General features: G+C 38.6%; 1 protein-coding gene across 6 annotated transcripts in view; it reads left to right on the top strand.

Moving 5' to 3' along the window:
* Nucleotides 1-26,983, top strand: part of lrba (LPS responsive beige-like anchor protein) — a 792,225-nt gene that overhangs the window by 481,210 nt on the left and 284,032 nt on the right. For all 6 annotated transcript variants that reach the window (XM_039750242.1, XM_039750239.1, XM_039750241.1 and 3 more), the window contains 3 exons: nucleotides 1,929-2,031; nucleotides 12,110-12,225; nucleotides 15,946-16,058. In XM_039750242.1, coding sequence (XP_039606176.1) covers nucleotides 1,929-2,031; nucleotides 12,110-12,225; nucleotides 15,946-16,058 — 332 coding nt within the window. The remainder of the gene's footprint in view (nucleotides 1-1,928; nucleotides 2,032-12,109; nucleotides 12,226-15,945; nucleotides 16,059-26,983) is intronic.

Below are 26,983 nucleotides of genomic sequence, written 5' to 3'. Positions count from 1 at the left end.
TGTAATTGCCGCCAGTAGGGCTTCTACAAAGTGATAAATTCAATCTCTGAATACTTGAATGAGAGGTTCTAGTTTTTTGTTAAGTTTGCAAACCTTTCTGAAAACATATTTTCACTTTGTCATGGGCTACTGAGTGAAGATTGATGGTCAAAATTGGCACATTTATCAATTTAAAATGGAATTTACAACACAATAAAATATGTAGTTTGTGAAGGGGTCTGAATTCTTTCTGAATCTACTGTATTTGAATGTGTGTGTATACGTGCATATATATAATACACACACACACACACACACACCATGGTACCACCATGCTTCCCTACTATGTTTTATCGTGCAAAAAACATTTTTCAATTATAGACAAAGGAGATGATCCATTTATAATACATATACATTGGCAGAATTGTTTAATAATGGAGACGAATGAATAAACTATACGTAGTATTGTGAAATATCCATCCATCCATTATCCAACCCGCTATATCCTAACTACAGGGTCACAGGGGTCTGCTGGAGCCAATCCCAGCCAACACAGGGAGGGTGCAAGGCAAGAAACAAACCCCGGGCAGGCCGCCAGCCCACCACAGGACACACGCACACACACACACACACACACACTAGGAACAATTTAGAATCGCCAATGCACCTAACCTGCATGTCTTTGGACTGTGGGAGGAAACCCACACAGACATGGGGAGAACATGGAAACTCCACACATGGATGAACCGGGAAGCGAACCCAAGTCTCCTAACTGCAAGGCAGCAGCGCTACCCACTGCGCCACCATGCCACCCATTGTGAAATATTTGATTGTATTTTTCATCTTTTTAATGAAACGACTCTAATATTTTACACAAATTCCATTTTTTAAGGCATTTTACAAAATATAAGATGCCATAGCCTAGATACTGCATAGGAAAAGTATAATTCTGTGGCACTTTACAAGTGATGCATTGGGCCATAATGTGCAAACTTAAACCGCTTTAATACTTTATGGGATGTTCCATAACACTGTCTCTAAAAGTACATTTTTCTGAGTAAGAGTCACAATATTCTACATATCAAACTGTGTTTAAACATTTGTATTGCAAAATAAGTAACACAGCCTGTCGAGCAAGTGCTTATAACCAGTGCGCAGACACCCATCAGCTGTTAGGTTTTCATTACAGTTACTTTCTTAATCACACTTAAGTTTTCCTGCTAATGGAATATCTGATCTGAAGTCTTGCTCCTTGTGCCTGGAAGTTAGTAGAAGTGCAGATTTTGCTTCTTTGCGAATTTCACAACTTGCTTATTGCAATCACAACTTGTATTGTTGGAGAATTCAATTAATTTTCTAAATTTGTTTTCCTTCTTCATGTTTAATTTCTCACAAGTCTTGAGTATAAATTGCATCTTTTTTTTTTTCCACCCAGCTTTTCATTATAATTAGGGGCAAATAATAACAACACCAAACATGAAAGAGGCACCATGTGCACTTGATAGTGTTCATAATAAACTAGTTGTAGGAATAAATTAAAAAGAAATGAGGGAGAGCCTACTGATGCACTCTGCTAAATAAAATGTTAAATTTCTTCATTAAAAGTTTTTGACATTGCACAACAAGAGCAAAGAAACACCATGAAGTGTATGGCCGGAAGCAGATTAGGGACACACACACTCCCATGCACCTTCACTCTGAGTCAAGACTTGTCAATTATCCTTATTCTGAATGACTTTTGAATGTTTACCCCCAAATGTTCATGGTGGCAACATCAGCATAATCGGTAATTACTGTTGAAATTGACTGATTTTACTAAATGAGTTGTTCTGTTATTCAAAGCCTAACATTCTTCAGAATAGTTAGTCTGTGTAAAGATGTTAGCAGGCGGCTTGATGATGACTCATATGGCGGTTCTTATTTTTGTTGTGTTTTTTTTTTCCCTTCAGCTGCTGTCATGTTCAATTTTCCAGACCAGGCTACTGTCAAGAAAGTTGTTTACTGTCTGCCTCGTGTAGGCGTTGGAACGAATTTTGGCTTACCGCAGACAAGGTAACAATATTCTAGAATATTTGAACTGTTTGTTTTTTATAGTCCACCACAAATACAGAGTCCACAAACAATTTTCCTTATAAGACAAAGTGATCAGGTTCAAGAAACACTTATTTCAATGCATGGGAAGAATGTGAAGATCTGTTTATTTATTGAATTTATATTTTATTACACAATAAAGTAGAATGTAATAGTTAGATAGCATCCAAACATGGTAGTAAATAAAAACAGTGTAAATGCTGAGCTGTTAGATGAAGTCAGTCTGTGTTTTTCCCCATTATGTCCTTCATTTATTCTTTTTAACCTTAATCCTCTCTATCACATGATGCTCACATTCATTCTTACCTTTGTTTTTAATATGCCCCTTTTAAACAGAGCCTTGAGAATTGTGCACTGTACTGGTCTTTCATGTACCTACACAATATGAATGCCCTTCTGGCTTCAGAATATCTGTCAGCTTCTTTTAATGTATTATTATTATTATTTTTAACCCAACTAAACTCTAAATCGTCTTCTTCCTCTGTTTGCACTTCTATGTGAGGTCGATGTGCCTAATTATCCTTTCCCATACCCCCTGGTCCTGCACCTCCTCGCCAGTCGGACTCTTTTCTTTCAGATCTTCTTTTACTTCATCCATCCACCTCTGCTGGGGCCTCCCCTGCTTCCTCTTACCCTGTTTTGTACTTCCATTCTCATCATTCCTTTGCTCACCTGTTCATTGTCTCTCCTCATCACATGTCCATACCATTTTTAACCTACTTTATTAGTTATCTCTCACATTTTTGATTGTCTGATTTCTTATTCTGTCCTCTTTTTTATAACTTCACACATCCTCCTCCACATTCTCATTTCTGCCACATCCACCTTCTTCTCCTGCACTGCCTTTACTGCCCACCATGTCTTCGCTCCATACATCATTGCTGGTCTTATCACTGTCTTGCCTTTAAATCTGTGTCTCAATTCTTTAATCACACAATCCTCCTGATACCTTCCTCCAATTGTTCCATCCACACTGCACTCTGTGGGTTATCTCTGCATCAAGTTCTCCATCTTGGTCGACCACTGATCCTCAATATTTAAACTTCTCCACTCTTTTTAAAAGCTCTCACTGTAGGCTAGGTTCTGAGTCCTGATCACCATTAATCCTCATATATTCCATCTTCTTCCTATTTAACTTCATCCCTCTTTCTTTCACAACCTTTCTCCATTCTTCTAGCTTCCTCTTCACTTCCTCTTTACTTTGGTGCCACACCTATCTATCTATCTATCTATCTATCTATCTATCTATCTATCTATCTATCTATCTATCTATCTATCTCTTCTATCTATCTATCTATCTCACCTAAATACAAAAAAAACACAAAACAAACCTGCTATTCGCATGTAAACTTTGCGGTTTATACTCCAGTAATACACCTGACAATATTTCATTTTTATTATTATTATTTTTTTTTCCCACACTCCCTCTGATAATTACAAGGGCTTTTGTATAGATATTTTCCAGTTCAATTGATTATCCTTCATTACATGTACGTACCTTTATATGCATTCTAATTTTTCTCTTAAAGTTACTTTCTCAGCTAAAACAATTTTTTTTTGATTATATCATACAGTGATTTCCATCTTTGTCCTCTTAGCGCCAGGCCCATAAATCAACGGGTAAAACAACACAGAGTAGCGTCAGTTGGGCCACAGCAGAATTTCTGCAGCTGTGAAGCTCTTTGCCTTTTCACAGGGAAACTTAAACGAAGCCTGTGGCATCTGACAATAGCCAGTTGTTAGTTTTTAATTTTGAAGGTCTTTTGCCCTTGTTACGTTTTTCGTCATACTTTTTTCAAAAAAAAAAGAAAACCCATTACATGGTATGAAACTGAACAGGAAAAGAGTTAAGAGCCTGATCAGAACTTCAGAAAGCTTCTAATGACTGTAATCTTGTATCCTGACAGTGATTAATACCTTAATTTGCTATTGTTTTAATTGGATTGCCAGTAATTTGTTTTAGGTCTTTCATACATCATGCCCCAAGAGCCGGAGTTTACATATGGAGCAGCAAGGCACATATTGTCTCTTCGTTTTTTAAAAAGAAAAATTTAAATTATGACTTTTAACTCTTTGCAGAACTGCAAAGAACAGTTCAACATTCGAATACCCTGAGATGTGTGCTCCCCACCAACAGTATATTTTATTATCACTGGTTCAGCTTTGTAAAGAAAACTTGAAGGATGTGTTAATGATTAACAAAACAATGAAAGCCATTCCAAAATTTTAAAGCCATTAGTTTCATTATGAGGGATCTTATCTTGCTCCAGAGGTGCTCATCCCAGTTGTTTTTGTGTTGGTCAGTTTGGCATTTTATTCCACAGCCCTTTTGATTTCTTAAACCAGTGGACACTAAAGACTGTTGATTATACCAGTAATGCTACCTGTCTCTCCAGTTCCCCCAATATATGATATACGCATCCAGAATTTATAATTAAACTAGCTAAGGTACCTGTGAAAGACAGGCAACAGAATAATTAAAAAAAATGCTATTTTTGCCCCCTGTGTGCCTTTCTTCTTTATTTGCGTGTGTGTGACCATCTCTTCGACAGCGCTCCGTCTCTCAAGCATGTTCCTGTAAAGCCTGCTTCTTGGACCCTGTCATTATTTTCTAGCTGCTCTTTTCACCTCCTGTCCTTTTATTATGCTTGTCAACTTTAAAGGAGGCTCTCTAGCGTGCCTCATACGCCTCTACTACTTCTCCTCCTAAACGCAAAATAAAATACAGCTTGAAATGAAAGCTGTCATTTTCACCCTTTAAAGTTGCGAGGGTGGGCTCTAGTGAGTGTACTATGTTGTGACTGGTGAATCGTCAGTAGTGTGCACATAAATCACATTTGTTCTTCCTCTTTTGTTGCATCACCAAAACCATACTAACCAATCAGATTGCACTGAGGGCCTGGTAGCACAGGCCTTCGTATTTTATTATATAGTAGATAGCTTGCAATTCAGTGGCTTGATTTGTTTACTTCATACGTTTTATTAAACTAGTTGCTGAGAAGTACAACATGGAGAGATTTTCAGGATGGCTTGTGCTCAAATCAGTGAATGTGATCTGCACTCCTGTTTATTTGGTGTGTCTAGCTTTATAGTGTCTGCGTATGGTAGTTGTCAGCTCATCTATCGTGATGCACCTTGACCCCTGACCATTTAGCGAAGAGGCGCATGCATATGCTGTCAGAGTTCTCATTGGCACTTTTCATTTAAACACTGTCTTTTATAAAGTTTTTTTTTTTTTCTTTACAGTGAAACACACATTATAATGCTGGTCTGTATTTGTTTACGTGTCTGCTGGAAGCCTGCTGTGTTTTTTATGTTCTGATCTTAATAAGACATTGACATAGTTTGCTTTAAAATTTTTAAATTATATATTTTAAAGAACTTAAAGCAATTGAGCAGTATTTCAGACAAAATTAATTAAAAATTGATAGACAAATAAATAAATGTGTCGCAAAATGTGGCAGTACTTAAAATACGATGATATGTGAGCCTAAATGAATGTGCCATAAAATGTTTATTGCTTATTTGTTTATCTATTTATTTAATTATTTATTTTAGTAACACCTGGCACAATCCTTCTATATAAAAGCGGTCGGGATTGTCCTTCCGTCCCGTGAGTGCTACGCAGGCGTGGAGTTTCATTCACGCCCCGTCCATTTTGCAATGCACGATGGGATTTTTAGTTTCGTTTTTCCAGGTAAAAGATGATTTTCTACTCCAGACTGTGCGATATCTTCTTCTTCTTTCTTACTATGTAAAAGTGGTCGGGATTGTCCTTCCGTCCCGTGAGTGGAAAGCTTAGCGGTATTCCACTTATCACAGACTTACTACTTGCAACTTGCGGTACGAAGCGACATGATGTGAGCAGAGTTCTGGTGCTCCCATCGTTCCCTTGCTTTTGTGCGCGATGCGCTGGAAAAATAGACAAAATTATGTCTCTGTAAATAATTAATGCTGATGGAGTACAAATGCCTCACCGCGTAGCAAATATCAGGGGGGTTCAAAATGGCGACCTCAATATAGAAAAAAAGTTTAAATTTCATCACAAAAATAACAGAAACTACGAGTATTAAAGTAATACCGCTCAAATGCAATATAACCAAATGAATGAGTTTGTATAAAATATCAAATTGATCTACATATTGAATTGCCTTAAGAAGTGGTCAACTTAAAAGTCGATAGCCTTAAAAGGCGGGTCAGCCTAGTATAAAATATGGATTGAAATGAAAAATGTCATTTTCACCCTTCAAAGATGAGAGGGTGAGCTCGAGTGAGTACTGTGTTCTGATTGGTGAATCCATCAGCAGGGTGTGCATAAGTCTTTGACCATCAAGTGTAATGTTTGAAGGCCTTCACCACACATCAGATGCAAACCCCTGAGATGATGAGGATCTTGAATTAAAGCAGACACTTCGTCTAGTAATTCTGTCCAGTTTTTTCTTGCACTCGTGTCCTCAGACTGTCACAGCTTTGAGTGTGTTTCGTTGCTGGCCTTAAGAATCCCAGGGCTCATACGCATTTGCAAAGATGTGACTGTGAGCGTCCACTGTATCAACTATTCACTAATCAAAAACCGATACTTGATAGATTCCACAATCTCGCCTTTGATGGGTCATTTCCTGTTTCATGTGCGGTGTGACTAAAATAAATAACTGAATAGCAGTGATTAAATACATAAAAAAAATCATTGCTCGAGCACTTTTAATTATCCTTGCATATCATTGTGATTTTATTTATTTACTAGTTAAATTAAGCCAATGTTGCATTAGCATAGCTTTTTGTTATGGGCCATGTCAGATTTGCTGATTGCAGTGGCCGATTTTGTTGCTGCACCATGTCAAGTTGCCCAACTGAAAACCACAGTGCATGTCTCCTTTACCAACCGAGCACCAATGTTCCAGCACAGTCTTGCTTGCCCCTTTTCTTAAGAGTCAATAACGTTCTTCTTGGTGGCACCAGTGTGCTGGGGAGGGTTAAGTTCTTTTTTCCATTCTGTTTTAGTACACAAAACATGAGACATCAGACAGACTGCTCTTCTATTTCTGAGATTCTGTACGCACATGTTTCTTATTCTTTCTTTGTACATTTTATGAGTTGTACTTCCGGCTGAATACTCATTCGTTCACAACTCTCACACGCAAAGAGCACACACCTCCAACTAACAAGAAAATCAAACCTGTTTGAATATATTCTAGCCAGTTGAAGACGAGTTGATTTCAGTTGTTGGGTTTGTCGTATTAGATTTCACTGGACTGTGTCATCGAGTGCCTTTGACTTACCTAGATTATTTAAATGAAAAAGTCATCTAATGTGACATAGCCTTTACACATCTATGTTGGGTTGTTTACTACTTCAAAACTGTATAAGAGTAAACCGCATTTGATTTAATTCCTTAAAAAAAAATACTTTTTACATTTTATACAGTAATGCATATCGATTGTGGTCCTGCAGGGTATTGCACTGGATCCAGATAAATGTTGGAGCACCAACTGGGTCGCCGCATTTAATTAAGCCATCAAAACAAGCATAAACTGCACTCGATGGCACATATAAAGGATCATTTCAGCAATCTCCCAGCGTCTTTCGGAGTTAGATTGGCGCTCTGTCTCTCATGAGTGTCAGTCCACAATGAGACACCACCATCTGTGAGCATCTCACCAACAACATTTATTTATATAGCATCATATTTTATACAAATGATGTAGATCAAAGTTCTTTACAAGATGATGAAAGCAAAAATAAAAATAAGATTAGGCAATACTGAGTAACAAAGAATAAAGTAGGGTCCGATTATAGCAACAAAATATTTAGGGGTTCTGAGGCCACGCGAAGATTTAGATAATGATGGACATGTGGACATCTGGGGTACTGCTTTCAATCCTTCAATGTAAGGACTGCATGGTGCCTTGATCAGGTGGTGGTTTTGCAAATCGTCACCACAGAAAACTGGAAAAAGGAATTGAGAAAGCAGGGGCTAGTACAGATTGCAAAGCCATGATAAAAAAGATAATTAAATGCATATACAGAATATCCAGTATATTTCAAAATATATAGTCCTCCAAATGGAAAGGGAGGAGTTATTTTCTCTCATTGGCTGTCTTTTCTGAGCTGTGGGGTGAGAAAGAGACAATATTGTTAGCGATAGTGCCCCCTCTCGTCCTGGGATGGTATTGCTTACCAAGGATGAGCCAGGAGGGTGATCATCAGAGGCACATGTGTGACACAGTATTACAGTAATCCCTCGTTTATCGCGGGAGATAGGTTCCAAGGCCGGCCGCAATAACTGAATTTCCGCGAAGTAGAGACACCATATTTATTTAATAATTTAACGTGTATTTGGACGTTTTTAAACCCTCCCTGTACTTTTAACAACCCACCCTTTACTCTGTTAATAACAGGGACAATTGTTAAGCAATATGAAATCGGTAGATAAGTTTACAGTTACTGTATAGCGAAGTACACGTACCTATATATGACGTGATGATGGTGATGAATATGCTGTGCAGTAAAAATTATGACGATGAAGATGATGATGACTTTTACTGTGCAGCCGATGACTGTATTTTACGTCTGTTCAGACGGCGGTGCCATTTCCTGGGGCACCTCTTCCACGGTTTCCGAAGGTGTATCCGTAGTAGTAGTAGTAGGAACTGGCTCTTTTTTGCGAGACTGCAAAAACATTGTGATCGGCAGTTGCTGCTGCTTTTTCCGGTCGAGGAGCAGCTTGTAGGCGGTCATGACGTCGTCGACCTTGTTGCAAAATTGGACCGATCGAACCATATCCTCGTCCCATTCCTGTGACCGCTCTTGCAGATCCTTAGCCAGTCTGCAGCCACAGCCGCAAACGTTCTCCCTTCCTTCAACATATCCAGAAGTTTCACCTTCTCAGTGATCGTCATCATTCTTCGTTGGCGTTTAGGCTCAGCACCCGCCTTGGAAGAAGGAGCACGTTTGGGAGTTATTGCAGGGGGTGAAAATTGAAACGAAGTTCAACACAAAGAAACCCCAAAAAAATCACACACAGTACAGTGTAAAGTAAACTGCTCGGCGAGAAAGCTTGAAGCAGAATGGCCGCGACAGAGAGACAAGGAGAGGTGCTGTGGGATCTGGGCATCAGTCAAAGCACCAATCACAGGCCCGATTAGAAAGCGGGAAGCTGTGATTTGTCGTCTCCCTCCCATGTACCAATCACAGCCCGTGTTACAACGCACTTAATCACCGAACTTCGTCGTGAATCCGCGAAAAGTGAACTACAAAGTAGCGAGGGATTACTGTATATTTTTGGAAACATTACAGTTAATAACAATCATAGATATACTGTTATTTATATGAAAGTCATCTGATGTGAATAAATGTGAGGATAAGGGATTATTATATCTTTGTAAATGACATTTTGTTGTATTTTTTGGAGTGTATCTAAGCAAAGATCTGTCTGACGTCACTTGTTAGCAAGCAACATAAAGCTGCACATGAGAGAAACGGTCTGTTCTTAAATTAATGCCTGCGCTTTTCAGCGTTTGGCACAAATTGGGAATTATAGACGTTTAAAAGAGAACGGAAAATTACTGAGAATTAGTGGTGTTGTGGAGATGAAAACAATTTGACCTGTACTGTCGCCTGTTAATATTTCAGCTTCAATTATGTGGCTACGAAGAACTATAACTTTGAGTGTATGATTTCAAACGGTTGTTTTTCTGTTCTTGGTTTTCACAATCCCGCATCACGCCCTTTCCTCTGGCATTGGCAGATCTTCGATTTAAATTGGTTCTCTTTATAGAAGGCATATTATTTGAAAAGGAATACAAAACATAAAATAGAAATAGCAAAACATACTGATTTTTATTCTACAGAATGTGAATGGGCAGATCTGATGTGGAAAATGTTCAACTGTTGAAGTCTGTGAGTTTGTGCCCTGGGCCAGTACCCATATAATACATTCACTGCTTTTTAAACAGGTCTACCTTTAATATATCTGTAAATTTTCATGACAGTCTATTTGTATGTATCCTTCCTTGATTTGGGACTGAAAATGAAAGGAAAAAAATGTGTTACATAACAAGATTTCTCAAATAAGCTCCCCTGCCCGACTAGGGGCAAAATTCATGCAAATCGGTTCAGCCCCTCTGAAGTGACACTTTGACATACTGACAGAAAATCTTAATTTTATTTATATAGGTTGTCACAGTTCACAATACATTTATTTGCTGCTTTATTTCATTTTTATTTAATTATTAAAACCACCCGGGATCTATTTACAGTATGTATGTATTTCTTTATGTTGCAGTTATTTTTTTAATGCTCTTACTTGTAATTTTTTGTTTTACCTGCTGATCTTTTATGGAACGAATAAATTAAAATATACACCAAATTTAATTTTACAAAAAAAAAGAAAATAGGGTTTTTTTCCTTTTATGAACATCATTCATAACCTGCTTAATTCATGTATAGGATCACATGTGGCAGTGTTGTGAAAGTAAATCCCCACCACCACTGTTTTGTTCAGTAATTTGAGCTTCTAATTCTACCTCAATAAAGCAATTGACAAAGGTGAAATTTTAAGATACTGTATTTAACATTTTCATTTTAAGTTCAAATAACAATAATAGGACAAAATAATGCTATTTCATTTATATCAAAACATCTAATGATGAGCAGATACCAGTATACCAGAACAAAACACACTGAGTCGATAAGTTCATATCAGTCAGGTGAGGCGCTTGTCGTTGCTTTTCACCTACGATTTCAGATATTCTTGGCACAGTTGTTGAAAGAGCAAATCTCATTTCGTCTTTATGGAGTAATCAAGATCTTCTCAACGTCAGCTTTTTTAAACAAATTTACCCCCTGATAGGCGGAGCTCTTGGGGTTAGTAAACCTTGTGCTATTAGTTTAGCAGATATTTTGGGAATCTTTAGAACTTTATGTACAACTATTTTTAGTATCCTGAGGATATTTTACTTCTGTATATCCTCTAACTTTATTAATATCTTGGAGCAAGATCAATACTTTTTATATTTGATATAGATTGCGTCATCTTGAGGTTCTTTTATCCAAGGAGCACCTAATATCACACAATCAGTTTAGCTCTATAGGTATGGATGTGAGGCCGAGAAGGAGACTTCAGGCACAGGGACCCTCTGTGTAGCCATAATAATTGACAGATCTGGAGTTGTTCTGTAATCACAGTTGCTGCAGCAATAAGCTTTAGTTATGTTCACTAGGGAGTCAATAACATGCTCACTTTTCTTGCTAAAATAATTCATTTATCTTTTTGTCCAAAGAAGCACACACCGGGGAAATGCACAGTATACATGTGCATTTTCTTTTAACTGAGGGTTTCGTTCAAGATTGATGTGTAGTGGTGGCAGCTGTTTTATACTTTAGAAGTGTTAAATATTCGGAAAGTGTTGGAATCTGAAGCACAAGCAACTTCGTACAAAGTAGCAAAACCTCGAAATAAAGCTCAGGTTTTGGTGCAGCACTCAATAAAAATAGGCTAGAGGTTAGAGACCCACCCTGTTTAGGGGTCTTCTCTGCAAATTGCACAGTAATAGTCTCAGCTCAAAAATCTGTATGGCCAAAGTACATTAAAGCTGTAAGGACCGTAACAAAATCCAAACGTAATGAAATTAATTGTACTGCAGGTTGGCCCAATAGAGACTGAAGTGTGTCACTTTGATTTATGATGTACAGCGTAGAGATTTTAAATGAAAAACTGCAAAAAAAAAAAAAGCCACACTATCCAACATTATCCAATCCGCTTTATCTTAACTACAGGGTCAAGGGGGTCTGCTGGAGCCAATCCCAGCCAACACAGAGCGCAAGGCAGGAAACAAACCCCGGGCAGGGCACCAGCCCACCGCAGAAAAGTCATACTAGTAGTTGTTAATTTATTTGTGAATATTTTTATTGATACAGAATTTGAGCTGTGCTTATTGTGTGTCTGGGAAACTTATTTTATCACTTTTCCTGCATTGTTTTTATGCCATTGCTAAAGTTTGCAATAATTTCTGTTTGTTTTTTTTTTTTTTTCCTTTAGACGGATTTCATTGGCAACCCCCAGGCAGCTGTATAAAGCTTCTAACATGACCCAGCGCTGGCAAAGAAGGGAGATTTCAAACTTTGAATACCTCATGTTCCTCAACACTATCTCTGGTAAGAGTTACTAAGAAAAAAGATGCTGCATGACACAAGGGACCCAAATATTTCCTGAATTGTTTTAAAGGAAAAGAACAAAGTTTTTTTTCACAGTTTACAGCTATCCTCTTTTTAGTCACCATCCAAATAGTATCCCCTTGAGATGCAATTCATTTTCCCCATCACTTCCTCCATTCCTGGAAACTTTTTTCAATACTCATCCTTTGTTACCATGTCTAGAGCCTCCCGCGATTCCGACCCTTCTGGGTTCCGTCCACAGAAGCAAATCATCTTCCCGGCAGTCTCCATTTTAATTTTGGGGAAAAATTTAAGAAGTCACAGGGAGTGAGATCTGGCAAATACAGAAGGGTGCAAAGCAACAGCCACGTTGTTTTTGGTCAAAACTTTTTTTAACTGAAAACACTTTTGTGCAGGTAAGCTTTCATGGTGCAATGGCAGATGTCTTCCCTCAGATGCCTTAGCGGTTCACTGTAATGTTACTGATCAACTTCATTTACAAGTGCGTCTACAGTAAATAACGCGATTATCACCGTCTTCATGTTCAGTGTTATCTGACGTGCTTTTTTTGGCTTGGAGGGAAAAAAAACACAAAGTGATACACACGATTGTAGAATAAATCTCAGAAACACACACTGCATCAACTCAGCACAATGTCACTTGTCAGACTGATTAACAAGACTGTAGACATGCGATACCTGGCAGCATAGTTGATAGCTACACCATATTTTTGTAATATCTGACCGATTCTGGGAATTGTTGGGTTGTATATTAACATAAAATTTCAATACTCCTTGTGTATTGTGCAACTACATTTTTGTTTCTGATAATTTATCACCAATTCATACACTGCAAGCTCAAACTTTTATGGGCACACCTGACCATCACACCTATAAAAGCTTCTTGAACATCCGATTCCAAATCCATTTCCATTAATATGGAGTAATGTCCTACCCGTTTGCATCTATAACAGCCTCCACTCTTCTTGGAAGGTTTTCCATTAGATTTTTTGGGGTGTGACTGTGGGAATTTGTGCCCATTCAGTCAATGGAGCATTTGTGAGGTCAAGATAGTGGATCAGAAGGCCTGACTTACAATATGCATTCCAGTTCATCCCATATGGTGTTCACTAGAGTTGAGGTCAAGGTTCTGTGCAGCCCACTTGAGTTCCTCCATGTCTTTATGAACTGGTTTTGTGCACAGGGGTGCAGTCGAGCTGAAACTGAAAAGGGCCTTTCCCAAACTTTTGCCACAAAGTTGGAGGCACACAATTGTCTTGAATATCTTTGTACATTTGACATTGCATATAGTGATATGAGGTTTGAGTGCAGTTACTTGGCCATGGAAGCCCATTTGAGAAGCTCCCGACGTCCACTTCTTGGGCTAATGCTGCTTCAAGGGGCAATTTAGAAATCTGTTATAAGTAATTCCATTTAACACTTTTCGGTCACATTCAGCGAATTTTCATGGTCTACCACTACATGGCTGAACTGTCATTGCTCGTTGACACTTTCACTTCATAATAGTAGGACTTCATGTTGAGCAGAATAGATTTACCAGAGCAGAAATTTCACATTCTGACTTGTGTGAAAGGTAGGATCGTATGACAGTGCCACTTTTAATGTCCATGAGATTTTCATTTTTTATGCACCTGTTAACAATGAAACACCTTGATCTCAGAAATTTGGTGGAGTATCCACATACTTTTCGTCATATAGCACATGTAATTGTAGTTGCTTTTTCTTTTAATCTTCAGTGCTGGAAGCACAAAAATATTTCTGCTACCAGCGTACAGTTTGGTGGAGTTTACTTGAGCAGTTTTATGTGAGCATGAAAAGCCTCTTAAAATCTCTATAGCGTACACTGGAGTGAAGGGAAAAAAATAAAGACTTATAGCTGTAAAAAGGGGATCTAATGCCCAAAACAGCTTATAATTTGAATCAAAATGAAAGTTTCTATTTTGAAGTGTACATTTTCCCTGGGGACGGCATGGTGGCACAGTGGTAGTGCTGCTGCTTTGCAGTATGGAGACCAGGGTTTGTGTTCCAGGTCTTCATTGCATGGAGTTTGCTTGTTCTCCCTGTGTCTGCGTGGGTTTCTAACACTGGTTAGGTGAATTGTCAGTGGTAAACTGTCCCTAGTCTTTTGTGGTTTACCCTTCAATGAACTGGCGCCCTGTCCAGGGTTTGTTCCTGCTTTGCACCCTATGCTAGCTGGGATAGGCTCCAGCCCCTGACATGACAATTTTTCTGAGTTGCTGTTGCATTTACTGACTGAGATGGGAGTAGATTCACACCTGGTGGCATGGATCGTGGACTATCTTACAGACAGACCTCAGTATGTGCGTCTCGGGAACTGCAGGTCTGACATGGTGGTCAGCAACACAGGAGCGCCGCAGGGGACTGTACTTTCTCCGGTCCTGTTCAGCCAACACACATCAGACTTCCAATACAACTCGAAGTTCTGCCACGTGCAAAAGTTCACTCATGGGCTGCATCAGGAGTGGGCAGGAGGAGTAGTACAGGAACCTAATCAAGGACTTTGTTAAACGGTGCGACTCAAACCACCTACACCTGAACACCAGCAAGACCAAGGAGCTGGTGGTGGACTTTAGGAGGCCCAGGCCCCTCATGGACCCCGTGATCATCAGAGGTGACTGTGCAGCGGGTACAGACCTATAAATATCTGGGAGTGCAGCTGGATGATAAATTGGACTGGACTGCCAATACTGATGCTCTGTGTAAGAAAGGACAGAGCCGAATATACTTCCTTAGAAGGTTGGTGTCCTTCAACATCTGCAATAAGATGCTGCAGATGTTCTACCAGAACATTTTGGCGAGCACCCTCTTCTACGCGGTGGTGTGCTGGGGAGGCAGCATGAAGAAGAGGGACACCTCACACCTGGACAAACTGGTGAGGAAGGCAGGCTCTATTGTAGGCACAGAGCTGGACAGTTTGACATCTGTGGCAGAGCGACGGGCACTGAGCAGACTCCTGTCAATCATGGAGAATCCACTGAACAGGATCATCTCCAGACAGAGGAGCAGCTTCAGCGACAGACTGCTGTCACCATCCTGCTCCACTGACAGACTGAGGAGACCCCACACTATGTGACTCTTCAATTCCACCCGGGGGGGTAAACGTTAACATTATACAAAGTTATTGTCTGTCTGTTATACCTGCATTGTTATCACTTTTTAATTTAATATTGTTTTTGTATCAGTATGCAGCTGCTGGATTATCTATCTATCCTATCTATCCATCTATCTATCCATCTATCTATCCATCTATCTATCCATCTATCTATCTATCTATCTATCTATCTATCTATCTATCTATCTATCTATCTATCTATCTATCTATCATATAGTGCCTTTCACTCTATCTATCTATCATATAGTGCCTTTCACTCTATCTATCTATCTATCTATCGATCGATCGAACATTTTCCACATTAAGTGTCCTCCTAAAGCTAATTTCTTTGCAGTATTTTCTTTTTCACATCAACAGAAAGCAATTCTTGAGTATTTTATTCTTTTCTTTCTTTTTATGAGTCTTCAATGGTAATGGTTTTAGAAACTCGTGTTTTTAGCAGAACAGTATTTTCTAGTGTATAAAAAGGAAAAGTCTTCAGGCTGGATTTTGATGTGGAGGCGATGACAAATGTTCTCATAGCTTGCCTGTTTTTAACTGTTTTTTTTTTTTTTTTTGTCTCAACAGGACGTACATACAATGACTTAAACCAGTACCCAGTTTTCCCATGGGTTATTACCAATTATGATTCAGAAGAGCTGGATTTGACACTCCCCAGCAATTTCAGAGATTTGTCCAAGGTATTGTGAATAAAAATGTTGTTGAATGATACCTTTCAATGTTTGTATATAGTAATGGTGCTTGGTTAACCAACCTTTAACCAACCTCTAATCCATTGTCTACTACAGTGGTTCCCAAAGTGTGCATGCCTTCCTCACAGGTGTGCCATGAAATATTACAAAATTTTCATAATTTTATTTCCATTTTCAATTCCATGTGATATGACGCAACATCTGGCAGACCTGTTGCAAACCAGTAACTCATTTAGTAATAAATGTTTGAGGAAGCTTCTACAAATGGTTACTAGATGGCACTCTACAATAATTGTTTCTCGATTGTTTTACTAGTTTGTCGAACTTTCCTAGTACTTTGTGTTTGTATATAAAATACCTGTTGGCTTCGTGCAGTCTTAGTGTTGAATTACTTTTCAGAGATTGTATCAACTGTATATTGTTGTGATTTAAGTCAAGTGAAGTTTTTGAAGTATTTCTTCTCATATGTATTTTTAAAAATGGATCGGTTTTTGCTATAAACAATAATAAGCGTTGTGAGAGTGAAAATAAAGAGGGCACACCGTCAACCAGAGTGTGAAGAAGCACAACTATAGAAAATATGATGACAGTTGTTTGGACTTTGGTTTTATGTTGACAGAAGTCAATGGTGAAGGGAGGCTGCAGTGTGTACTGTTTATAAAAGTTTTGGCACCTGAGTGCATGCTACCAAGTAAGTTGAAACACCATTTAGAAACTAATCATCCCAGCATGGTTAGTAAATCCCGTGACTACTTTACCAGAAAGTATATAATAATTGACTCTCCTTTCAACAAAAAAAGAGAACAATGGTATGTCTTTCAATTCCTAGGAGTACTGGGGTGTTTTCTGAACAAAGATTTTTAGTGAAGCCGTATTTAGTTGTATGAAATTAAATCAAATATGAAAAACTGGCTGTGCACAAATGTGGGTCCCTTTGTAATTTTGCTGATTTGAATGCCTGTCACTGCTCAATCCTGATTACTTACAACAGCAAATTGATTGGATGAGCTTGTCAAGCCTTGAACTTCATAGACAGGTGTGTCTAATCATGAGAAAAGGTATTTAAGGTGGTCAATTGCAAGTTGTGCTTGGTGAGTGACAGCATGGGATCCTCAAAGCAACTTTCAAAAGATCTGAAAACAAAGACTGTTGAGTCTCAGGGTTTAGGGGAAGGCTACAAAAAGCGATCTGAGAGGTTTAAACTGTCAGTTTCAACTGTAAGGTATGGAATCAGGAAATGGAAGGCCACAGGCACAGTTGCTGTTAAACCCAGCAGGTCTGGCAGGCCAAGAAAAATCCAGGAATGGCATATGCAGAGGCAGGATTGTGAGAATGGTGACAGACAAGCCACAGATCACCTCCAGAGACCTGCAAGAACATCTCGCTGCAGATGGTGTATCTGTACATCGTTCTACAATTAGCGCAATTTGCACAAAGAACATCTGTATGGCAGGGTGAGGTTGAGCACTCAAAGTTGCTTGTTGTATGCAAATGCTCATTTAGACAAGCCAGATTCATTTTGGAACAAAGTGCTTTGGACTGATGAGACAAAAATTGAGTTATTTGGTCAGAACAAAAAGCGCTTTGCATGGCGGAAGAAGAACAGCGCATTGCAAGAAAAACACCTGCTACCTCCTGTCAAATGTGGTGGAGGTCCCATCATGCTGTGGGCTGTGTGGCCAGTTCAGGGACTGGGGCCCTTGTTAAAGTCGAGGGTCAGATGAATTCAACCCAGAATCAGCAAATTCTTCAGTATAATAATGTTCAAGCTTCAGTTACAAAGTTAAAGTTACGCAGGGGTTGGATATCCCAACAAGACAATGACACAAAACACAGTTTCTACAATCTACAAAGGCATTCATGCAGAGGGAGAAGTACAATGCTCTGGAATGGCCGTCACAGTCCCCTGACTTGAATATCATCCAAAATCTATGGGAAGATTTGAAGCAGGCTGTCCATGCTCAGCAGCCATCAAATTGAACTGAACTGGAGAGATTTTGTATGGAAGAATAGTTAGAAATACCTCCATCCAGACTCCAGACACTCATCAGAGGCTATAGGAGGACAGCGTCGAGAGGCTGTTAGATTAGCAAAAGGAGGCTCAACTAAGTATTGATGTCATATCTCTGTTGGGGTGTCCATATTTATGCACCTGTCTAATTTTGTTATGATGCATATTGCATATTTTCTGTTAACCCAATAAACTTATTGTCACTGCTGAAATACTGCTGTTTCCATAAGGCATGTCAGATATTTAAAGGAAGTTGCTACTTTGAAAGCTCAGCCAATAAAAAACAAAAATCCAAAGAATTAAGAGGGGTTCCCAAACTTTTTTATATGATTATATTTGGCTCCATGGGTGCAGCTTCTCAATCGCGTTCAATTACATTTTTTTGTGATCTTAAATAGGTGTTTTATTTATTTTTACTTAACCTTTTAATTAAAAAAATATTGGTTAGTTTGCAAATTAGAGTAAGAAGAGGGGATGTTGTACGCCTTGGGAAAACCTGGATTCAGCACTGGTGTACTGCTTTATTTTGTTACTAGCTGTGATACTTGCTTATGATGAGTTGAAATATAAATGATAAACCTCAGTGTTAACATTTGCAGTGCAGAATGCAATGCATAAGGCTCTTTTATATAGGGTGGTCCAGATCTAATTATGCAATTTTCATTACGCTATAACTTAAGTTTATTACATAGAAAATCACCCGAAAAAATCCCGGACCATCGAGAAGTGTGCGAACTGACGACATGAAGAATCGTTTTCGTGCTGAACTGGAATCGTCCCCTCATAAATCAAAGTCATCCAGACGATCTGGATCTGGACCACCCTGTATGCCATTTGATTCTTAATTCATAAAAGCTGCATTCATTTGTGTGATGCACCATCTGTTGGAATGACAAATGCAATGTATTTTATTACTAAAATGTTTTGTGATGCACCATCTTTTTGAATGACAGAGACATAGTAACAGGGTGCACACACACAGGCACTTAGCCTTTTATTGAAGTGGATACATTTGTACAGTTCTTTGACATGCACTGTCTGCAGTGGTCAGTTAGTGATTAAAAACTAAAAACTTCATACAAAGCTGCGCTATTTGTTTTTTTGTTTTGCGTTTTTTTTTCAGTATATTAAAAGAATTCAGGGTATCCTCTGAATTTAATGACAAACAGAAGCAATGTAAGAATTTCACAAACAGGCCAATGCCATTTGTACTGACGATGTATAATTAGAACTAAATGATCACAGTGGAATATAAATGGAAGATTTTAAATCTTTGAACCACTATTTAAATGTCATTTGTGCTCATATGGATTTTATTTGTTGATTGGGTATTTTTAAGAATTTTCTGTTGGTGAATCCTTGATTTTCATTTTCTGATGATGGACTCAGACTAGGCAAAACCAAGCAGCTACATGTCTCTTGTTGAATTATACATTTTATGAAACGAGTGAAATGCCTGGTAAAGCTCTTCACCTGAGCTGTTTGTTACATTGTACATTATGTTGTAACTGCACTTGAAGCACTGTCTTGGTTTTAAATCTTTTTCCCTTGTGATTTAAAAGCCACCTCATTTAAATACCCTTCTGTTCAAAGTTTGAACTCCATTTTGATTGTGTTTAAATCAAGTGAAAGTTTTACTTTTACGATGACCTAATAATGGTGTAAATGGTAATTACATACTAGTATGATCACCTTCCTCTTAGATTATTTTCTTTTTTTCCCTTGCAGCAAGTTGATTATCATTGACATGGTTCTTCATCTGCCTTCCACTGATCATTTTTCTTGCCTTAGTTGAAAGGGTTGGTAGTGTACAACGGTGAGGCTTAGATATTCCTTGTGGATTATTATAAGGCAATAATCTAAATAAATGAGAGTAATAATAAAAATAAGGCTCCTTTTTGACCTATAAAGAAATTTAACCTGACTCTTATCCCAGAACTGTAATGGCAAAGGGGAAGAGAGAATCCTCACTATGAAACGTATGTCATTATTAGGTTGAGAAAATGCGACACCATTTTGGTACTGGCTAGTAATCTAGTAATACCTTCAATAAAATAAATAAATAAATAAAGTATGGGGGCTAAGGTCAAGATTATTTCCAATGTGACACAGAAATCAAACGTTTCCTGAATACTGCATAGTTTTAGCTATGTGGCGATTTTTCTCTGTCATTGTCATCTACAGCACATATCAAAGCGCCAGAGAGTGGCAATGTGCCCCTTATTGGTCAGACATGCAAGTAGAAATTTCATCTTACTCATGTGACAAAACTATTACTAGAAATATGCAAGACTTATTCTCAACACTTAAGATATATAATGCACTAGTGAGGCTTCACCTGAAGTACTGACTTCAGTTTTGGTCTCCGTATTATAAAAAAGGACTTAGAAGCACTAGAGAAAGTCCAGACGAGAAGCAACTATGCAGATTCCAAGTCTGAGCCATGTGAGCTATGAGGTGAGATCAAAGGAGGTGAACCTTTTCAGTTTAAGTAAACAGAGATTAAGAAGTGACGTGATCAAAGTGTTTAAAATTATAAATAGAATTTGTAAGGTGGCTCATAGCTGTTATTTTAAAATCTGCAACACAAGGACATGATTGGCAATTTAAGGATAATTTCACACATGTCAAAGTTTTTCTTACCCTAGAATCTCTCTTCACTTTCAATCCATGCTTATCTGATGGATTAAAAATATTAGAACTGTAGAAACATTTTGAAGATAACGGACCATTCAGCCCAACAAAGCTCGCCAGTCCTGCTCACATAAATAAATTACAGTGTTGAGATGAGATTTGAAGGTCCCTAAAGTTTTACAGTCTACCACACTACTTACAACGTAATCCATGTATCTGTGGTTCTCTGTGTAAAGGAAACACACAATTCCATGTTCCTCCAGTGTGTTTGTGTGCAGTTTGTAGCTAACTGGAGCACCGTCTAAAATGAGCCAGATACTTCTAGTGTAGGGCCGGATTGAGACCCTTAGATGCCCTAAGCACTAAGTAATTTTGGTGCCCCCTTACACTAGTAACACAAAATATTAAAACAATAACAAACTAGAAAATAAAATTTTATTTTATTATCGAAAATTCGAAATTAAACAAAACATATAGTAAGAAGGAAAATATTTATTTTTGTATGCTTCATTTTATTTTAATCTTAATAATTTTCTCCTACTTTTTTTTCCTCGCAAACTCTTTGATTAGATCTTCATAATCAATCTTACGTAACACATCTGCTTCAATACATAACAGAGATAAGGCATCCAGAATATGTTGTTTGAATTATTATGTGGCATTCAACACAGTTACGCATTTCATAAACTGAATAATACAGACATTTTAATTCCCTGCTGATGCTGAATCATGTGCTTTTAAGGTGGGGGATTTGGGTGGGAACCTGACAAGTTCCGTATGAAGGATTGTATGCACTCTAGGCAGGAAGTAGAAAAAAGAATTATCCTTAAACTACATTATGTAAAAGTGAAAATCGTACAGCTGATTACTATTGGATAAAAGTATTAATAACTTTTTTACTAAAAAAGATTTAGTTACAAAATTTTCACAGAATATTCTTTAAACCTTATATTAATAATGTGTCTACACAAATACACACAAAAGCCATAAATAAATAGTAAAAATTCATGACAGTTAAAGTCATATGGCATTGTAATGCTTAGAGCGGTTATATGCATTAAAAACTGCAAAACTGTCGCCTCCATGTCGTAAACCGAACAATTTTAATTGTTATAGTACCTAGGGGTTGTGAAAATTGTCGTATCAAAATGAGACTAGCACCAAAATTTTCGTGAAAATTTCTCGTGTTTGATGAAGCAAACCAAATTCCAAAATATCAATTAGCGCAGATTTTGTTTCAGCTTTTTTGATATTTTTTACATCTCATATTTAAGGATGTTTTAGGTCTCAAAGTGACTACAAAGTGGCTTAAATGGCTACAAATATAAATTTTATCTGCCATTATTCTAAGGACTACAAATTATCCAATCTCCTGCCAAAACCTGTAGAAATTGACTTTAACCCCAAAATTGATTTAAAAATGCATTTTGTACGGCACTGCTTTTCGATAAAGATCTGATTGCGTTTGTATCATTACTTGAAGAGAAACTGGCATCCAAAATTTTACAAATTTTAATGTTTGGGGTCGATTTTAAAGGTTTTTTTGAAGTGTATGGTTTTCATTTTGACAAGAAAACTGTAGATTTACCATTTTGATTATTTAATTTATTTCTGGCTTTGTGTCAATTTAGAAAATCTGTTTACACATATTCTTAGCACAAGATTTGAAGAATATTTTGTGAAAATTTTGTTAATAAATCTTTATTAGTAAAGTTATAAACAGTTTTATCCTATAGTAATCAGCTGTACAATTTTCACTTTTACATAATGTAATTGAATTTAAAAATATCCACGAATAAAATTAAATAGATTTACCAGAATATTTTTTCCTCAAACTGGGACGATTTTTTGTTTTTGCTTAAAACAGAAAATAACGCTTTCTACGCACTAAAAATGTATTTTAAGTTAAATAACAGATAATTCACGAAACACAATTACGTGATCATTTTTAATCAACTATTAACTATTATTTAAAAATATAAAAACATATTGTTTTGAATCTAATTGTTTTCACAATATTTTGGCATAACATGGCATTTAAGGGAATCGCCATGAAACGGGAATTCCTCATCGTAGATGGCACCAGTATGCAGAACGCACTGTGTAAGGCGCCATCTACGAACAGTGATGGCATAGGGAGGTACAGGGAGGCATTATTCATTTTTCATTACATTTTGAAAATGGCTATAAATTTAATAATTTATGTGATAAATTCAGCCATGAAAAATTTTTGTGGTGCCCCCTTTACCCTTGATGCCCTAAGCATGTTCTTGCTTTGCTTATATGGTTAATCCAGCACTGCTGACTTTACTGATTCAGGTACAGAATAATGAATCTTACTTATTCTAGCCTTTCTTGATTTCATTCTTTTAAGGAAATTAAATCTCCTTTTATATTGCTGCAAGTAATTCAGTGAACATGTTTGATGTATTTTATTTTATAGTACTGACATATAAATGTTCAGACTTTACATGTATATTCATTGTCCACACTGTACTTTTTTATTTAAAAATGCAGAGATTAGTCTCTTTTTGCCTTTTATCCACATTACCCCAACATCTTTAAACATCTTAATAATGCTCTTCAGAGCTGTGTATGTCTGAAAATGCCACTTTTGAAAACCTGGACTTGAATCTCATTGTGATTGGTTTGTGCTTATTACGTGGCCCTTCCCTGATTGGGTCCTGCTCATTACCACATCTCATTCCCTGACGGATCAGTCTTCTTTGTCATTTGAATATATTAAAGCTGATGTTTTAGGACTCCACTGATCCAGTTAATGTGAATATTGGCAGCATTCATTTTTTTCAGGCTTTCTTTAAAGTAGTAGAGGAACAGCCACCATCTAAAGGGAGGCTCTGCAGAGTACATATCACAAATGGCAACAGTTATGATCAATATTGTACAAAATTTGTTGATAGTAAAACAGCAAGACATAATGATTTTGTTGAGCACATGTTGCTTATACTGAGTGTAAAGCAACAGCTTACACTCCATTTGCCATGTAAATGAGAAGTGAGCACATTTCTTGGTAGACTGTTTGGCTTCAATTATTTAAATCTTTGCTGCGGAGAAGCTAGCAGTAACCATGTATCATTTTAGGCAGTGGATCTCTAGGATAAGTTTTTTTTTTTGTATACTATAAGTCAATATCAGCTTTTCTCAGCAATAGAAAATAAACCATTACATTTTAGAAGTAAGTGCCTTTGTAAATCAAAACAAATTGTGCTCACTTGAACAGAAACCACTCCGAGTGAAATGCAATGCAGATGTCTGCTGCCTCTGGTGGTTTTATTGTGCCGGTAGAGAAACGTGAATTTTTAAAATTTATGGACCCCTTCTGGGGGCACACATCCTCTATGCACAGTATATTGTTTCTGATGCGGCTTCGCCTTACTTGTCCTAAGTTTAGCTTATTGTGAGTTGTTGGTGGCATTTGTACAGTAGTAATATTAAAATGACTAGCCAACCTTTGGCGTAGCATACGCCGCATAATTATTTATTGATGTGTGAACACTTCCAGAAAGACACAGTTGTCCAAATGGGGAGGGTTTGAGGATACAACTGAAAGTGAATGAAAAGATGGAACTCTGGAGAGAGCAACATACAATTGTCCGGGACTGAAAACAGGTTTTGGCAGATACAGTCATATCTTTTTGAAAGTTTGGCCCTGTGCCTTATTAATTGTCATTGCAAACGCCAATCTAACAGGAAATTGTCTGCGTGTAAAAGTAAAAGGCAAATTTGAATCTGATGGGGTCAGTGAAATCTGGGGAATAAGGACAGTTTGTGAGGTAGCAGATGTGATAGTCTTACACTCCAGTACATTGTGGTGAATACCGGTAACAGAAAGTCTAGTGCCATTTGAGAGACGAATCTCCTCAACCATGTGCAAATTCATTCAACACAAACATTTGTCTGCAGCCACGCTGATGTGACCTTCCCACTATCCTCTTACTGAAAAATATTTACAAACGCATTTCACACTGGAATTTCAATGCAACATTTGCTCAACAACCTTTACGCTCCAGAAATATCTCAAAGCACATTTAAACACACACTCCACTGAACAAACACTGAACATTCCACACAGGTCTTTCAATGCACTATTTGTTCGAAAACGTTCCGACTGCAGAGATATCTCAACGGCCATTTAAAATCACCTTCCACTGAACGAATTATGCAATGTGAACATTGCCAGAAATGCTTCAAAATAAATTGTGTTCTCAAGAAGCACTTACAAACTCATTCCATTTCCTTTCAGTGTCAACTCGCAAACCCCATGCACAGTCATCGCATTCAGTTTTACGCTTCTTTTCAAGAAGTTATCGCCATTCCCATCCAAGAACATAACATTGGCCTACCTACCGTAGTATGTACTTCTTGTAATGCTCTTCATTGGCCATCAGAGGAGTTGGCGGGCCTGGCCCTGTCGTGCATTTCCCATGGTCTTATAGTTGGCGGGCGTGGCTCTCTGTCTTGCGTACCCTTAGTGAATGGCGGGCGGGGCTCTGTCGTGCGTTCCCCATGATGCAGGAGGAGGGTTAGAGTGGGTGCTCGGGGCTCTGTCGTGCATACCCATGGGCAGGGCTCTGTGAGTTGGCAGTCGTGGCTGTCTGTCTTGCGTGCGTCTTGCGTGCCCTTAGTGAATGGCGGTCGGGGCTCTGTCGTGCGTACCCCATGGTCGGGCGACTTGGTCGATTATATATACAGAAAAGCAGCCAGAACCGAAAAGAACAATGAAAAGTCAACGTGGCTCAGAGGTGCACGTGGACTGTAGCACAGACGAAAGCGACTGAGGCTGTGTTTGGTGATTTGTTGCATGCGGGCACATGAGCAGGCAGTGCACATGCCTTGAGAGCGACGGTGAACGCGTGAGGAGGGTTAGAGTTGGCGGGCGGGGCTCTGTCGTGCGTATCACATGGTCTTATAGTTGGCGCGGCTCTCTGTCTTGCGTGCCCTTAGTGAATGGCGGTCGGGGCTCTGTCGTGCGTACCCCATGGTCGGGCGACTTGGTCGATTATATATACAGAAAAGCAGCCAGAACCGAAAAGAACAATGAAAAGTCAACGTGGCTCAGAGGTGCACGTGGACTGTAGCACAGACGAAAGCGACTGAGGCTGTGTTTGGTGATTTGTTGCATGCGGGCACATGAGCAGGCAGTGCACATGCCTTGAGAGCGACGGTGAACGCGTGAGGAGGGTTAGAGTTGGCGGGCGGGGCTCTGTCGTGCGTATCACATGGTCTTATAGTTGGCGGGCGTGGCTCTCTGTCTTGCGTGCCCTTAGTGAATGGCGGGCGGGGCTCTGTCGTGCGTTCCCCATGACGCGGGAGGAGGGTTAGAATGGTCGGTCAGGACTCTGTCATGCGTACGCCATGGTTGGGTGACTTGGTCGATTATATATACAGAAAAGCAGCCAGAACCGAAAAGAACAATGAAAAGTCAACGTGGCTCAGAGATGCATGTGGACTGGGTCTCTGTGGAGCGTATCCCATGGTGTTAGAGTTTGCGGGCGTGGCTCTCTGTCTTGCGTGCATATTGCTTGCCCTTCGTGAATTATATATATAGATGTGCAGTTTGTTCACTGCTTTTATTTAAGTACTTGGTAACACTTTAGCTTAGGTACTGCAAAAATGCATCACTCATTTACTCTTACAATGCCCTCCATAAAGTTTGGGACAAAGACCCATTTTTCCTTGATTTTTTCCCCCCTCTGCTCCGCAGTTTACAATTACAATTCAGACGTAATTAAAGTGCACATTGCAGACTTTCATTTCAGGGTATTTGCATGCATTTCAGCCCCACCTTGTAGAAATGACGAGACGTTTTCTACATGCCCCTACCCCCCCACTTCAGGGCACCGTAATCTTTGGCATCCAACAATGGCAGGTCCTTTTAAAGCCGTCATTATTTAGGACTTTGTTGCATATTCCTTGCAAGCAATGACTGCTTGAAGTCTGGGATTCACAGGTGCTAAGGATCTTCTCTGGAGATGCTCGGCCAAGCCTCTAATGTAGCCATCTTCAACTCCTGCTTGATTTGGGGGTTTGTCCCTTTACCTTTTCTCTTCAGCATGTGAAAGACCTTCTGAATTTGATTTAAATCAGATAACTGATTTAGCCCATCCAGAATTGTCCAGTTTTTACCTTTGACAAGCTCATTTGTTGCCTCAGCAGTATGTTTAGATCATTATCTTATGGTAGGATGAAGCATCAGCTAATGACTTTGGAAACATTAACTGTAACTTGAGCTGATCAGATGTTTCTA

This window comes from Polypterus senegalus, chromosome 4 (assembly GCF_016835505.1).
Source record: "Polypterus senegalus isolate Bchr_013 chromosome 4, ASM1683550v1, whole genome shotgun sequence".
Taxonomy (NCBI): domain Eukaryota; kingdom Metazoa; phylum Chordata; class Cladistia; order Polypteriformes; family Polypteridae; genus Polypterus; species Polypterus senegalus.
This window is presented reverse-complemented; position numbering and strand designations above follow the sequence as displayed.